Below are 14,347 nucleotides of genomic sequence, written 5' to 3'. Positions count from 1 at the left end.
GTCAGCTGAGGGAGGCTGGCAAGGAGCCAGGACATGGAGGTGTCTGGAACATTCAGATCCCACTCCCTCCGGAGGTGAGGCTACTGGGTCAGGAGTGTTACATTCCCCGACAACATTCTGTCTTAGGTGCTGGAGAAGAAATGAATACTAGGTGACTTTTTTTTTCCTTTTCCTTTTATTTTATTAATTAATTAATTAATTAATTAATTAATTAATTAATTAATTTTTGAAGGTCTTACTCTTATAGCCCAGGCTAGCCTGAACTTTCTGTGTAATTCAGACTTGCCTCAAACTTATGGCAGCTGAGGAGAGTAGTACACATGTGTAATTCTAGCACTTGGAAGGCTGAGATTGAGGTTAAACCAGGCTTCGTAGTGATACCCTCTCTCAAAAGACAAAAAAAAAAAAAAAAAAGAATTTTGTAATGCTGGGATTGAACTCAGGGCTCTGTCACTGAGCAGCTTGTATTTCCAGGTCCAGTCTGTTGAGGGTTTTTTTGTTTTGTTTTGTTTTGTTTTGTTTTTTAAAAAGGTTTATTTTTATTTTATGTGTATGAGTGAGTGTTTTGCTTACATGTGTGTCTGTGCACCATGTGTCTGCTTGGTGCCCATAGAAGCCAGAAGAGGGCATTGGATCCCCTGGTTACAGATGGTTGTGAGCCACCATGTGGGTGCTAGGGATTGAACCCGGGTCCTCTGCAAGAGCAGCAAGTGCTCTTAACCACTGAGCCATCTCTTCAGCCCAGATGCTGAATTTTATTTCAGTTAAAAACCTTTTATTTGAGGGAGCGGGATACAGCTGGGACACAGAGTTAACAAAATGTAACTAAAAAGGAAAAAAAAAAAAAAAAAAAAAAAGAAATGCCCTTGCTTTTCCTATGAAGGATTAGCAAGCATTAAATGTGAATCAGCTCCTAAAACAAAAAAAAAAAACCTTTTATTTTTGTGTACCGAAAGCTTCCAGTTGGCAGATAGCTTTTTGTCAGGAACTGTTCTTAGCTACTTATTTCTGGATATTTCATAAGAATTGACTATGGCTTGGAAAATATATAAGAAGCAAATTCCACTTTGGAAAAATTTTCTTAAAAATGTACTCCAGAATGAACTCAGTCCTCATTTGACTAGAGATGAGCAGGGGTGTGTGGGTAGGGGGCTTTGGAAGGGAGGGTGAAATAGGGAGGAGAGGAGGGAGGGGCCTATGACTGAGATGTAAATTAAATAAACTAATTAATTAATAAAAATGTACTCCAGAATCACTTCCTTCTTTAACTATAAACTCTAGTTTCAATCCTTGTGTTGCCTACCATAAAAGTTTTAGGTATAAGTAGAAGAAAATGAGGATTGTCTTAACCTGGGAAGGCTAAAATAGCCAGTCTGTTGCTGTACCTGTCTACATAATGGAAATCCTGAAATCAAAAGTAACTGTGTCTGACGGCTCACACCTGTAATCATAGCACATGGAAGACTGTAGCCGACAGATTGCTGAGTTCATGGCCGCACTGAGCTACAGAGAGAGACCCTGCCTCAAAACAAACAAACAAAACAGGCCTGGTGATGACCTTAGCGGTTAGAGTATTTGCCTAGAATACTTGAGGCTAGGGATTTTGATCCCCAGCACCTCATAAACCACATCTGTGATCTGAGTGCGTAGGAAGAGGTGAAGGCAGGGGCATCAGAAAGTTCAGTCAGTCTCAGCGCCTCAGCAAGCTGGAAGCCAGCCTGGGACACATGGGACCTTGTCCCACCTGCTATGTATGGCAGTGGAGTAATGTGCACATGTCTTTGTGGAAACTAGCCTTTGTGGTCCCCCCCAGCAGCAGAGAACAAGCGATATTGAGGCGATGGGTTTCAAACTACAGATATGCCTGTCTATACATTCGTGTGTAAGTCATAAAACTAGAAAGATCATGAAGGAAGGAAGAGAGCTTAAGGGAAAGGGCAAAGACGATAATGAGCATGTAACCTGAAAGCAGAGGGGGGTGCTATCTGGATGAAGAGAGGAAACCAGGCAGGCAGGGGAGGGGAGAGGATGAATTAGAGCAAAGCCTAATGACACATACGTTGCAAATGCCGTAATGAAATAATCATGTTGTGTGCCAGTTTTCAAAAATCAATTTACAAAACAGTTTTTAAAAATTTTTATATAACTACTTCTCTGATGGAACTTATCCTTTAGGGCAAACTGAAACCATGCTCCTGGCCACTCATATTTGGCTCAGAATAAACTCTTTCTCATTTGAAGAGAAGAGAGAAAGAGTGTAGAAGAAATAAATAATAAAGGAGATGAAACAGCCCGGAAAGGAGGCCTTGGCAGCTAGAAAAACAGGCTTGCCGGAGGTCTCTTGGGTGGAGGTTTTCCTGACAGGAGGCTGTGACCTCAGAGTTGTAGGGGAATGACGTGATAACCTGAGCCTTCCTCATTGGGCCCTTCCTGGAATGGCCTTTCCCATAAACTGTAGAGGACCCTCTGCAAGTAAAGGCTCTCTCGATTTCACCTAGAGCACAAATGTAACTGATGCCATGTCCAACAGCAAATCCTCCAGGAACAGTTCTCCTTTTTGAGGAAACTGGAGCCTCTGTTGTTTAGCATGAAAAATTCACAGACTGAAATGCCTTCTTCTGACGCGAGTCAGCAGTGCCTGTCACCATTACCTTTTCATCACGGCGATAAAATGCCCAGACAAAGCCACTTAAGCTGTCTCTGCTGTCCTTCCATGTAATGAGGCTCACGAATGTCCCGGCTGATGCTCAGAAAACATCAACTGTGTAGAAAAGAGAGGTGCCAAGTCCACATCAGGCTGTGCTCCAAAGCTACTGTCTGGCTGCTAGCAGTGATGATGAAGCATGGTGACTTTGGCAAGTTTGAAATCACCACTGACCTCAGAGCTGGAGAAATCAATAGAACCTCACAAGCAGGTTGAACAAGTGTGGGGTGACCAGCCCCAATCTGATGTGCGGTTCAAGGGCCCAGAATGATGGCAGAACAATCCCGTCAGTTCAGTTTCACTCAACCTCTGTTGGCATCATGGGCCATGAGGAGCAAGAGGAAAGCATACAGGAAGGAAAAACCCTGGGATTCTTTTTTTAGGGATTTAAAACATGTATAAATAAGGTGCCTGAGTGGCAAGCATAAAATGAAAGAAGAGAAGGAAAAAAAAAAAGCTGCTTGAGAGAGAGAGAGGATTTGTTTGGGCCCACAGCTGCAGGGTTATAGTCCACCATGGCAGGAGCAGGAAGCTAGCTTTATGTGTACATTCAGAAAGCAGAGAATACACACGAAGCAGGCCTCATTCAAGGTCCACCGAGCTTCAAGTCCTAGCTTCCTGTGAGGTTACCTCCTAAAGGTTCCACAGGCAACACCAACAGCTGGAGACCAAGTATTCAACTCAGTGAGCACACGGGTGTTGGGGCATTTTACATTCAAACCACAACAGTGCTATCTTGAGCCTTCTGCTCTCCTGTCTTCCTAACAGTGAGTTGTACTGCACTCAAAATTGCCTTACTGGTGGTGGGAACAGAAAGACAGTTGCCCGCAAGGGCTCAGGTGACAGTGAGTGAGAATGTGTTCACAGGCCCAGGAAAAGCATCTAGACCAGTGACCGAATGTTCAGGACAACTAGAGGTAGAATCCAGATGTCCTCAGAAGAGAAAATTGTATGACTCCAGATCCAGGGTGACAAGTTTAGTGAAAAATAAGAGAAAGGTTTGGTCAAGAAGCAAGTCTGTGAAAGGTTTCCTGCCAGCCTCATGCTCTTTGCTTTATGACAAGACGAATTCTTAAATAGAAGACTCAGGAGTGTGCATAAAACTGACAGCAGCTGGGTGAAGAGTTAAGTCTTTGAGGGGCATCGTAGTCAAGTGTCAAGGAGGGGGTTTTTGCCCCTTGGAAGGTAGGGGAATGGAAAATGTTGGAATCCAAAATGAATTTGGTATTCGGAAGTTAACGCTGTCTAACTTTGTTTTTCCTCTTGGCCACACACCTAGTGTATGTCAGTTCCTGGAGCTGTGTCAAAGCCCAGAAGGTGGCTTTGGAGGAGGCCCTGGTCAGTACCCACACCTCGCACCCACATACGCAGCTGTCAACGCGCTGTGCATCATTGGCACCGAGGAAGCCTACAACGTCATTAACAGGTAATTGCTGCGGGCAGCCGTGAGAGAGATCCGGGAGGGTTCCCCCTTCCCTATGGCACTGACCATCGCCTTTTCTGCCCTCGCCCTGCTGTTCTCAGAGAGAAGCTCCTTCAGTATTTGTACTCCCTAAAGCAACCCGATGGCTCTTTCCTCATGCACGTCGGAGGTGAGGTGGACGTGAGGTGAGTGGGACAGTTGCATGCATGTCTTCTGGAACGTGCCTTTTCTTAGAGCTGCTAAGCCTCAGGAGCATGGCAGGCTGCTGACCCTGGCACAGTGTCACGGTCATTGCTAATACGACACCAGTGTCCTCAGGTGTCACTGTCTCTTCGTTTCTTTTATGCAGATGTCAGAGTGTGGGTTGGATTAAAAAAAAAAAATCAAATGCCTTCGATGTAGAAATACAGAATACGTTTGTTTGGTGTAAGATAGTGTACCATATTACATAGTGTAATAGAACCTTCCACCTCTCTTAGAGAAGCAAGCCTGGAGTGACTCTGTAAACACTTCCTGGTTGCCTCTGAGGAAATCCTGAAGGTGCTGAACACTTCCGTGGGGTGCCCAGTGCCTTGAGGCACTGTAGTGGATTTGAACTAACTGATTGGTACCTGTTGGCTCAAACTTAGTATCTGGCCGGGTATGGTGGTCTGTGATCAAGGTCTCAGCTCTTGGGAGGGGGAAGCAGAGGGATTAGGAGTTCAAGGTCATCCTTGGCTACATAATGATTTCAAGGCTAGCCTACATGACCCAGTCTTAATTAAAAAGAAGGAAAGGGGAAAATTAGATATATTAATTACACCAGCAAGCAGCTTCCTGACCTGTAGGCAGTCCACCTATGAGGCATGTAAATAATAAGCACTTTCTTAAGTGCAGTGGATCAGTGGGATTGTATATTATTGAGCCTGGAGAAATGTGCTTTTGGGGAGGAGGTGAAGGTTTTATATCAAAATGATAGAAAGAAATTATCTTTCTTCTGTGTGTGTTTTGTCCTGTTTTGTGACAGGGTCTCACTGTGTAGCCCTGGCTTGTTATGTAGACCAGGATAGCCTTGAACTCATATAGAGCTCTGCCTGCCTCCCCCAAGTGTCTGGCCTCATGGTGGATTCCTGAGCATGTTTTTCACAGTGGCATGCTAACTGTGTAGCTTTTGGTATAAGCGTTACGATTTTGTCATGGTTAGCATGGTGCCTTCAGGAAAGCCAGCCAGGAGCTGGTGAGATGGCACACAGGTAAAGAAAGGCATTTACGGCACAAGCTTGAGGACCCAGGTTCAGTCCCTGATAGAAGGAGAGAACAGACTGTACAGAGTTGCTCTCTGACTGCTACACATGTGCTATAGAAGGTACACACCCCACCTGCCATCACAGACATGTGTCAGTCATAACACTTTTGAAAAAAGAAAGTGGGCTAGCCAGAAAGGTCTTGTTTGCCTTCCTCCACAGCACCATCAGCTGAGGTCTGGAAACACAGGTCTGTTTTGGAGTCCTGAGCAGTTTCTATACCAGGACCTGAAAGGATTTTGAGAATAAGTTCAGTGGATTATTGATAGCTCTCATTTCACCAAGTGACGTAGTACCAGGCTATGATGAAGCTCCACCACCCCTCCAGGAGAGAGCACAGTCTTTTGAATGGTCTTTGGTTTCATTTGTTTTTGTTTTTTAAGGCAGGGTTTCTCTGTATAGCCTTTGTAGATCAGGCTGGCCTCGAACTCAGTGGCCTTTGTTGTTAATTGTTTCCTCGGTTCTTGAATCTTGCTGTCCATCTGCTTTGTCTGAACCAGGTGTAGAGACTTATTTCCTCCTGTCTTAGTTTAGGCCTATTGAAGAGACACCGTGACCACAGCAACTCTTATAAAGGACAACATTTAATTGGGACTGCCTTATAGTTTCAGAGGTTTAGTCCATTAGTGTCATGGTAGGAAACGTGGTGGTGTATGGGTGGACGTGGTGCTGCAGAAGGAGCTGAGAGTTCTGTGTCTGGACTGGCAGGCAGCAGGAAGAGAAAGTGAGCCACTAAGCCTGGCTTAAGCTTCAAAGACCCCCAAAGCCGGCCCCCTAATGATGAACTTTCTCCAACAAAACCACACCCATGACAACCAGGCCACACCTCCTAATAATGCCACTCCTTCTGGACCTATGGGGGCCGTTTTTATTCAAACCACCATACCTGTCTGGAGGCCGGAGCTTAGCTGGAGGGGACCCTGCCGTTAGAGAGTAGTGGTGGCTTGCAAGGCAATTTAGTTTTGAATAATTAATTGAAGGTAGGTATGGTAGCAAACACAGAATATCCAGCATTCAAGAAGCTGAGCCAGGATATAGTGAGTTCAAGGTGTCTGTGTGGCCTACAAAAAGAAACCCTATCTCAAAACAACTAGGTGTGGTGGTTCTTTAATCCCAGCACTCCAGAGGCTGAGGCAGGCAGATCTTTTATGAGTTCCAGGCAAGCCAAGGTTACACAGAGACCTTGTCTCAAGAGACCAAGTGACATCATCAACAAGAAAAATAAACCAAAAATAAATTGAATGAGACTAGGCACAAGCAAACCATGGCAAGGTCTCCAGCTGTTTTGTTAAAATACTCATTTTAGATAATATCCTCCAATTTTCCAAAATAAAGTCTCTTTCTGTGTTCCTATTCATATATGCTAGACAAATTCAGGGCAACTTCTCCAGTCAGTTTGATGTGATCTACTAAGGAGCACCAGGCCACAATCCTCCTCTCCTGAAGTCCTGGGATCAATCTGCCATTGAGCCCCTGATTGTCATTTGTACTGTGGATGAAAGATTTGAATGACAGGTCAGACCTGTAGATTTCCTCCAGTTTTCTTGTCTGGCCTGTCTTCTAGAATGTGCATTCCATAGTTTTTTCACTCCAGTTTTGTTTTGTTTTGTTTTGTTTTTCCTTTGCCTAGAAGCATCAGCCAATGCTCAGGAGAGAAAATTGGAAACCCAGGACAGTTTATCACTCAGAGCAGTTTACTCCAGTGCCTGGTTAGACAGAGACGGTCACTTGATCTTTGGGGCCTCGAACAACTCCTAGTAGTTTCTGAGAATGCCTTATTCTGAGAATGAGCACCTCAGAAACCTCCGATTGTCAGCTAAGAAAGGAGCCACTATTAGCTGGGCCTGGCATGGAATCTGAGACTCCTACTCAGGAAACTGAGCAGAATTGTAAATTAAAGGCTACTTTGAGAGCATTTTAAAATAATAGTAAAAAAAAAAAAAAAAAAAAAAAAGGATGGACACGCAGCTCTGATTTAGAGCATTTACCTAATATATATGAGAAACTGAATTCAGTCCCTAGTACTGGAAAAACAAACATAAAAAACGGACTCATTATTTATTCATTTTTATTCATTATTAATTAATGAATTAAGTATGAAATTTGTAGTATTCTCTGGGGGCAGAGGAGAGTCAGCAGCTGACAGAGCAGGATGTGTTCAAGGGATGAGAAGTTAGTGGAATGCCACTGAAGTGTAGGAGGCCTGGAGGCAACGGTGGGAAGAATGGGCCAGAGGGCAGGCTGGGGACAGGGTGAGGACGCCCTGAACTCTCATTACAGAGGCTGGCAAATAAATTCTGACGGGTCTTAAGTAGGCAGCGATATGATCGATTTGCACTCTGCCAGTTCTCTGGTTGCAGCAAGTGAGTTATGGTGTTTTAATAACTCTCCCCTGGTCTCTGGGCTGGAAGGAGGGGGACAAACAGTAGGTTGATCCCAGTGGATGATAACGACTCGGGTTTGGATGACAGCGTCAGAGGAAGAGAAAGGCAGACAGACAAGAGCTGTGATGCTGGATATGGGAAGACAGGAAGAATCTACCAGGAACGCTGTACCTTGTTCCCTCCCCATCCCTGTGTGTGGTCCAGGATTAGTGGTTTTGGTATCTGTTGTGTGACTTTTCTTGGGAGTCTGTTTCTGTTCGTCTAATTAAAGAGGGAAAATCCAAGTCCTGCTTGGTGAGCCGTTGAATTCATTAGGGTTATTCATCGGAGCATGGGTGACTTGAGCAGCTATACCACAAAAAACCTGGAGTGATGGCTCACAACAGCTGCGTCATTGGTGTTCCCGTCCTCAATCAGTCTTCCACTCCCTATGTACTCTGAAGCCACATATAGCTGAGTTGGGATTGCGTGCATCTGGCGGAGTCAGGAAGGAGTGAGTGGCCGGAGTCCCAGGAGAAGGTCTCAAGATCCTTCCCTGTCCTCCTCTAACAAGGAAACATTAATAGGCTTAATCTTCTGAATGTCACGTGGGAAATCACAGATGCTCTGAATTCAAGGTGACAACAGTCATATCATGTATAGGAGGACAGAATTCCACAATGCTCCTCCCCTTCTGGTTTTTACATCCTTATATTCTCTTCTGCAGTGCTCCTTGAACCCTGGAATTATAAAGATGAACGATTATTTGTTAAGCACTGGGTTGCTGTGTCTCAGCAACAATACAGAATGTAGCAAGACACTTTTAGCAATTTGACCAATTATGAGTCTCTCTAGGAGCTGCTGTCCACTATAAAAAGGTTTTTTTTTTTTTTTTTTTTTTTTCCACTTAGCTTCCATAGTAGCAGTAACCTATGGATGTAAAGACAAATGTTTAGAAGGTAAATTGGTCAACATATCACAACTGTTTAACAGTAACCTTTCTGTTTGTACAGGCTGGTTTTTTGTTTTGTTTTGTTTTTGTTTTTGCCTTGTTTTACAATACTAAACATGCTTTCCCTACATTAAGTACTTGGATGCAACCAAAACAGTTGTACCATTGTTTCACCAGCAGGCACATTTTGCCTTTAATGTTGATGGCCTTAACACACCTAGTGCACAAACACATCTGTTGGTGACAGTTTTCTCCCAGCATCCAGCATAGTGTCTTGTGGCACCACAAAAACCAACCAGTCCCCAGGTTGATTCCTCCATATTCTGCAACCAGGGCATGGGCTGTTTTCAGCAAGGATATTACCATCAAGTTTCATACCATTAGGATGTAACCAATAGTAGTATAGCCTGTATGGTGGGATTTTAGCTGTCTCCCTTGCCAATAATAACCCCATACCCTGGATACATACAAACCCTTTAACTTCTGTTTTTCTGCTCTTCTAGATACTTTTCCAAATCTGTAGAGAGCCTAGAACTTAGCATTCTATCACATGCATAAAGAAACCTTTTCACAAAGTAGGGGCAAGATCTCCAAATGCCCACCGCTGGCTATTCCAGGCAAGTTAGAATAGGTTTTGGGTTTTAGTGGCTAGGGGAATATTTTTTAAAAAAAACTGTTAGTGAGGTTCCAAAGATCCCATTGCTTTGTTTGTTTGTTTGAGACAGGGTCTCTCTGTGTAGCCCTGGCTGTCCTAGAACTCACTCTACAAATCAGGCCGGCCTTGAACTCAGAGATCCCCTGCCCTGCCCCCTGAATGCTGGGATTAAAGGCATGTGCCATCACCCCAGACTTTGATCCTGTTGCTTTTATAAGCAGTTCCTTCAAAAGAGCAATGTTGGCTGGACTGTCTCCACAGTCACTCTTCAGGAGTGACTTAGTTCCTCATCTTGGGGTCCAGCCATAGGTCATCTGCACATATACCCAGGCCTGGTGGGCTTGATGGAACCAGCTTGTGCTGCACTGCCCAGCCTGGGGACAAGAAGGAGCAGGGCTGCACTCTTGCTTACCGCACTTGTTGCTTGAGCAGGCTTCCTGGCTTTGGCACGCTCCGGGCCAGCACCAATCCTACCACCTTGCCGCAGCTGCCTGTTCCAGGTGTCCTGGGCTAGGCGGAGACTCTCCATTTTCAAGGGGGAAATGTACATAGCATACTGGGGGATGATTGCCCACCCCCAACAAGATTTTCACTTACATTGCTTTATCTCTGTATCAGTCCACTGATGTCCCTTGTCCTTGGTGACCTTGGGGGCTGCCAGGAACTAAGGCATTCATGGCTCTAGCATCTTCCTCAGTTCAGTGCTGGCCACGTAGTTGCCCTGCAAGACCCTTATGTATAAGCCGCCTTGGCCACCATGTCGGGGAAGTGGCTGTGGCAGGTCTAACCCTCCACACTCCTTTCTTCACACAGTGGCCGCACTGGGGATCACCTGTCCTTCTGCCACCCCTATGGGGAGAGCATCTAGACCAGTGCCATTACCCTTTAATAGAGTTCCTCAGGTTGTGGTGACCCCACACACATACCTTAACATTATTTTCACTGCTACTTCCTAACTGTAATTTGCTACTGTGAGGAATTGTAGGTATCTGTGTTTTCCGATGATCTTAGGTGACCTCTGTGAAAGGGTCACTCAACCCCCGGAGGGGTTGCGACCCACAGGTTGAGAAAGGCTCTTCTAGAAGCTCACAAGCAATGCTTTTGGTTTCACGTCAGCTTTTCTCTAAGAAGTCCGCGTGAACACAAATTTTGCCTCATTTGCTTTCAAATGACCTGGGCACGGACAGGCTGTCTTACCTGGCTTTTCTTTTTCGAATCCCCTCTTGATGGCTTTAGCCCTTCACAGACCAGAGACTGACATGCCAGTTAGTCTAAGACACTCAGATCCACCAGTGCCTCTCCTGCCTCGTGAAGATCGTGACCCACCGCAGGGACTGGCAGAGTCACAAAAGCCCCGTAAGCCCCACGCCAGTACCAAGGCACCTGCTGCAATAGCGTCCTGGTGACCACGGAGAACTGTCACACACTGCCTCCTCCCATACTTAGTCCCTTGCTATCATTTCTACCTCCATCTCTCTTGTTTGGTTCTGCCTGCACGTTCCAGATTCTTGGATGGCAGAAGGGGTGGATCGCACAGATCCAGTTTGCGCTTCCGCTCTGTTCTCCCCAGCCATGAGCAATGGCAAGCCAGCACTTCCGTCTCATGTCTTTCTCCAGGTTCCCTGCTCTGATCAAAGGCCTACATGGAACACAACACCCGAATGCATTATTCCCACTCCAGCTCCCCTCTGGGCAGACAGCTGACCCTCAGCTGCATGTCTGTCTTATCAGCCCTGGTTTTCTTGCTGTCCTGTTCCATCAGTGCGTGGAATCCATCAGGCACTGTAATGTATTCTTGAGTCCACCAGCCATCTGAGGGTGTCTCTAATACAGTCATCAAGAAGCACCATGCCCAGCCTGTTCCGTGTCTTACATTAGTAACAGGGGAATGCACACTCGAGGTGCCAGCACAGAGGTGCGCTTATCCGAACCACATGGGGAAAGATGGCCACATCGGAATTGCCCTCATGGAGGCTCTACCCTCGGAGCAGCGCAGCCCCAGTTGCTAGCCTATTTCCCTCAGCAGAGGCCTGTAACTTCACTTCCCCCAACTCATCCTCTGGTTCCGTTCAGCCACTGTTCAGCCACTGGTTGTGTGCCTCCTTCTGGCCGGCATATTTCTTTTCAACCCTTCGTAGAGAAGGAAATAACAGACCAAAGAAACAATTTAGTAATGATAGCTACGTCCCTTGAGTCCTCACCCCAGCCAGCCTTCTACCTCTTACATACCCTCTAGCACCTAAGACCGCGTGCAGCTGGGTCAGGGTTACATGGGCTGGTGGGAAGGCGCCCGTTTCTGAGAAGGAATGGCTGGAGTCTCCAATTAAGTGGTGGCTCTCCCCCACCCTCCTCCTACACAGGAATATTAATAGACACTATCTTGTGAGGATCTCAGGCAAGTAATTACAGCTGCTCTGATCTCAAGACCGCAGCAGCCATGTCACGCCCAGAGGGACAGAATTCCACAACTGCCTCCCCTGTCAGCTAGTCCACTGATGTGAGAGGCAGACCACGTTACAGGCCTCCCTGCCTCATTAGGATTCAAGAGCCTCTGAAAAGACTGCTGAGCCTTTGTGAGAGGCTCAAGGCCTGGAGGAAATTAGATCATACCTTCAAAGTTAGCATATGGTAAATGACAACATTTGGCGCTGGCACGTTGACTCTTTCCTACTTTAGATGCCTGCTGGCGAAACCCAGCCTCTGCTGTGCCTTTGGCCAGTGTGAGCCTGGCTGGTCACAGTGCTGGTAGGATAATCATGCCCGTGGCTTCTGCAGAGTTTTCAGTAGGATGCCCCAGTATTTGGCTTCATGTGAAGTCTATGCAAGGATTAAGATGGAAGCCAAGCTTTCTTTTCCTTTCCTTTCATGTTTTTTTTAAAATTTTTTTATTTTTCTGTGCTCTTAGAGAAAGGATTTGTGGGAGGAATAAAAACAAATTTTTGTTTGACAAGTGGAGAAGATGAAAGAGTGTCCTGAGAAGAATTATGGCTGGAAGAATAGGATGGCAAGAGTATCTCAAATCAAATGGATGTATTTTGTCTTAACTTTTCATTTTCAGATAGGAACTGGAAATATAGCTTGGTGGAAGAGATTGTACGTGCTATAAACAAAGTCCTGGTTAGATTCCTCCAATCTCCCTGCCCCAAAGGCATGTTTCTATCTTTTTTTAAATTATTATTTTAACTGAAACAATATCTCATGTATCCAAGCTGGTCTCAAATTTGCTGTGTAGCTGAGGATGACCTAGAACTTGTGATCCTCCTGTCTCTACCTCTTGAGGGCTGAGATTATGGGCACGCACCACCATGCCCAGTTTGGGGGCTGCCTAGGGATCAAACCTAGGGTTTGCGCATGCTTACCAAACATCACCAGCTGAGCCACATCTTAAACACCGTTCCTACCTTTTCACTGAAAGGTGTTTCTGTGTGTGTCCGATGAAGTGCTTGAAATCAGAGCTCTTTTCTCTAGAGGCACAAGGATATGCCTACTCCCGTCTTGTTCGTGTGGCCTGCTTTGAAGTGTATCTGTCAGAGGAAATGTAGAGCTAACCTTTTACACAGACCCCTAAACACAGAGAGAGGTCCTGAGTCTGCAGCGGTGAGACATCTGAGTGAGCGAGAAGAACCTCAGCAATGCCGAGGAGACAGTGGGAACCCCCGTAGGTCCTCAGAAGAAGGGCTCAGTCTGTTTTCGGGATGAACTGCTATGGCTGTTAAGTTGGATGTAGATCACCTGTGTGGGGGCAGGGAGCCATGTTGTATGCAACTCTATCCAGACAGAACGTCACACCTCTCAGAGACCCAGAAAGAATGGCTGTGTGCCAAGACGAGACAGGATACGAGTGCTGCTTACTAGGCAAAGCCAGCTATCCACCCAAGCAGTTTGCTGAGCCTGGTTCTGCCTTGTTCTTGGAGCCTAACTTGTTTCCCTGTTTCTGTCTTTCCAGGAGTGCGTACTGTGCCGCCTCGGTAGCCTCTCTCACCAACATCATCACTCCAGACCTCTTTGAAGGCACTGCCGAATGGATAGCAAGGTGGGAGAAGTCACATGGTCCCCAGTCCTGGGAGAGCAAGGGGTCAAGAAACAGAAAAATGTAAAAGTCTGGAAGGGCATATAAAATTATATGAGATGTCTCAGGGGTTATATGTCGTGCCCTTTATAAATACTTGAGATTATTTTCAGACTTCATTAATGTTGTATTGTAGTATATATTGGCACAGACCAAAACCTTTGGTGAGTAGCATTGGTGGGGGTCTAGATTGACTGAAGCAGTTTGGCAATATCTCAAAATACCCTTGCTTATGAAACCCAATTACTTCACTCCTACAGAAGGTAGGCGTGTACATATACATAGGTACATATAAAAGACAGAGACTCATTTATAAGAGCAAAAAGCCAGAAACAGGACTGGATGTGGTGGTTCACGGCAGCCATACTGTAATCAGAGCCTTCAGGATGTGGGAATTCAGTGCCATCTTCAGCTCTGTGTTGAGTGTCAGTCTAACCTGAGCTACAAGAGACCTTCTTAAAAATAAAAACCAAAAGGCGTATATATGTGTATGTGTGCAAATTATAAAAATAAACAGTATATATATAGTAATATACATGTATGTGAGTAATATACATGTATGTATATGTAGTGATGTACATGTTCAAATACATATATACATATATATATACTATTTGTTGTTTATTTTTATAAAAACAGTACTTATCACCATATAAATGTAATGCAGCGACACCAGATGATATACTATGGTTAGATTTTTTTTGTATAACTTTCATTTTCCTGGAGTTAATGTACATATTATGAGTGGATTTAGCAGGAATTCTCCAAATTAGTCTTCAAACAGGCAAACATTTCAAATAATATTTTATTTTGTGTGTGTATTTGTGTGCATGTGTGTTTATTTGTGAGCATGTGTGTGTGTGTGTGTGTGTGTGTGTGTGTGTGTGTGTGTGTGTGT

At 45.2% G+C, this 14,347-nt stretch overlaps 1 protein-coding gene across 1 annotated transcript in view; it reads left to right on the top strand.

Annotated features, from left to right (window-relative positions):
* Fntb (farnesyltransferase, CAAX box, beta) overlaps nucleotides 1-14,347 on the top strand; it is an 83,764-nt gene that overhangs the window by 40,106 nt on the left and 29,311 nt on the right. The window contains exons 5-7 of the mRNA XM_055595285.1: nucleotides 3,984-4,130; nucleotides 4,229-4,312; nucleotides 13,327-13,413. Of these exons, the coding sequence (XP_055451260.1) occupies nucleotides 3,984-4,130; nucleotides 4,229-4,312; nucleotides 13,327-13,413 (318 nt within the window). The remainder of the gene's footprint in view (nucleotides 1-3,983; nucleotides 4,131-4,228; nucleotides 4,313-13,326; nucleotides 13,414-14,347) is intronic.

The sequence above is a fragment of the Psammomys obesus genome, unplaced genomic scaffold (genome assembly GCF_907164565.1).
Source record: "Psammomys obesus unplaced genomic scaffold, mPsaObe1.curated_primary_1811, whole genome shotgun sequence".
Lineage (NCBI taxonomy): Eukaryota > Metazoa > Chordata > Mammalia > Rodentia > Muridae > Psammomys > Psammomys obesus.
This window is presented reverse-complemented; position numbering and strand designations above follow the sequence as displayed.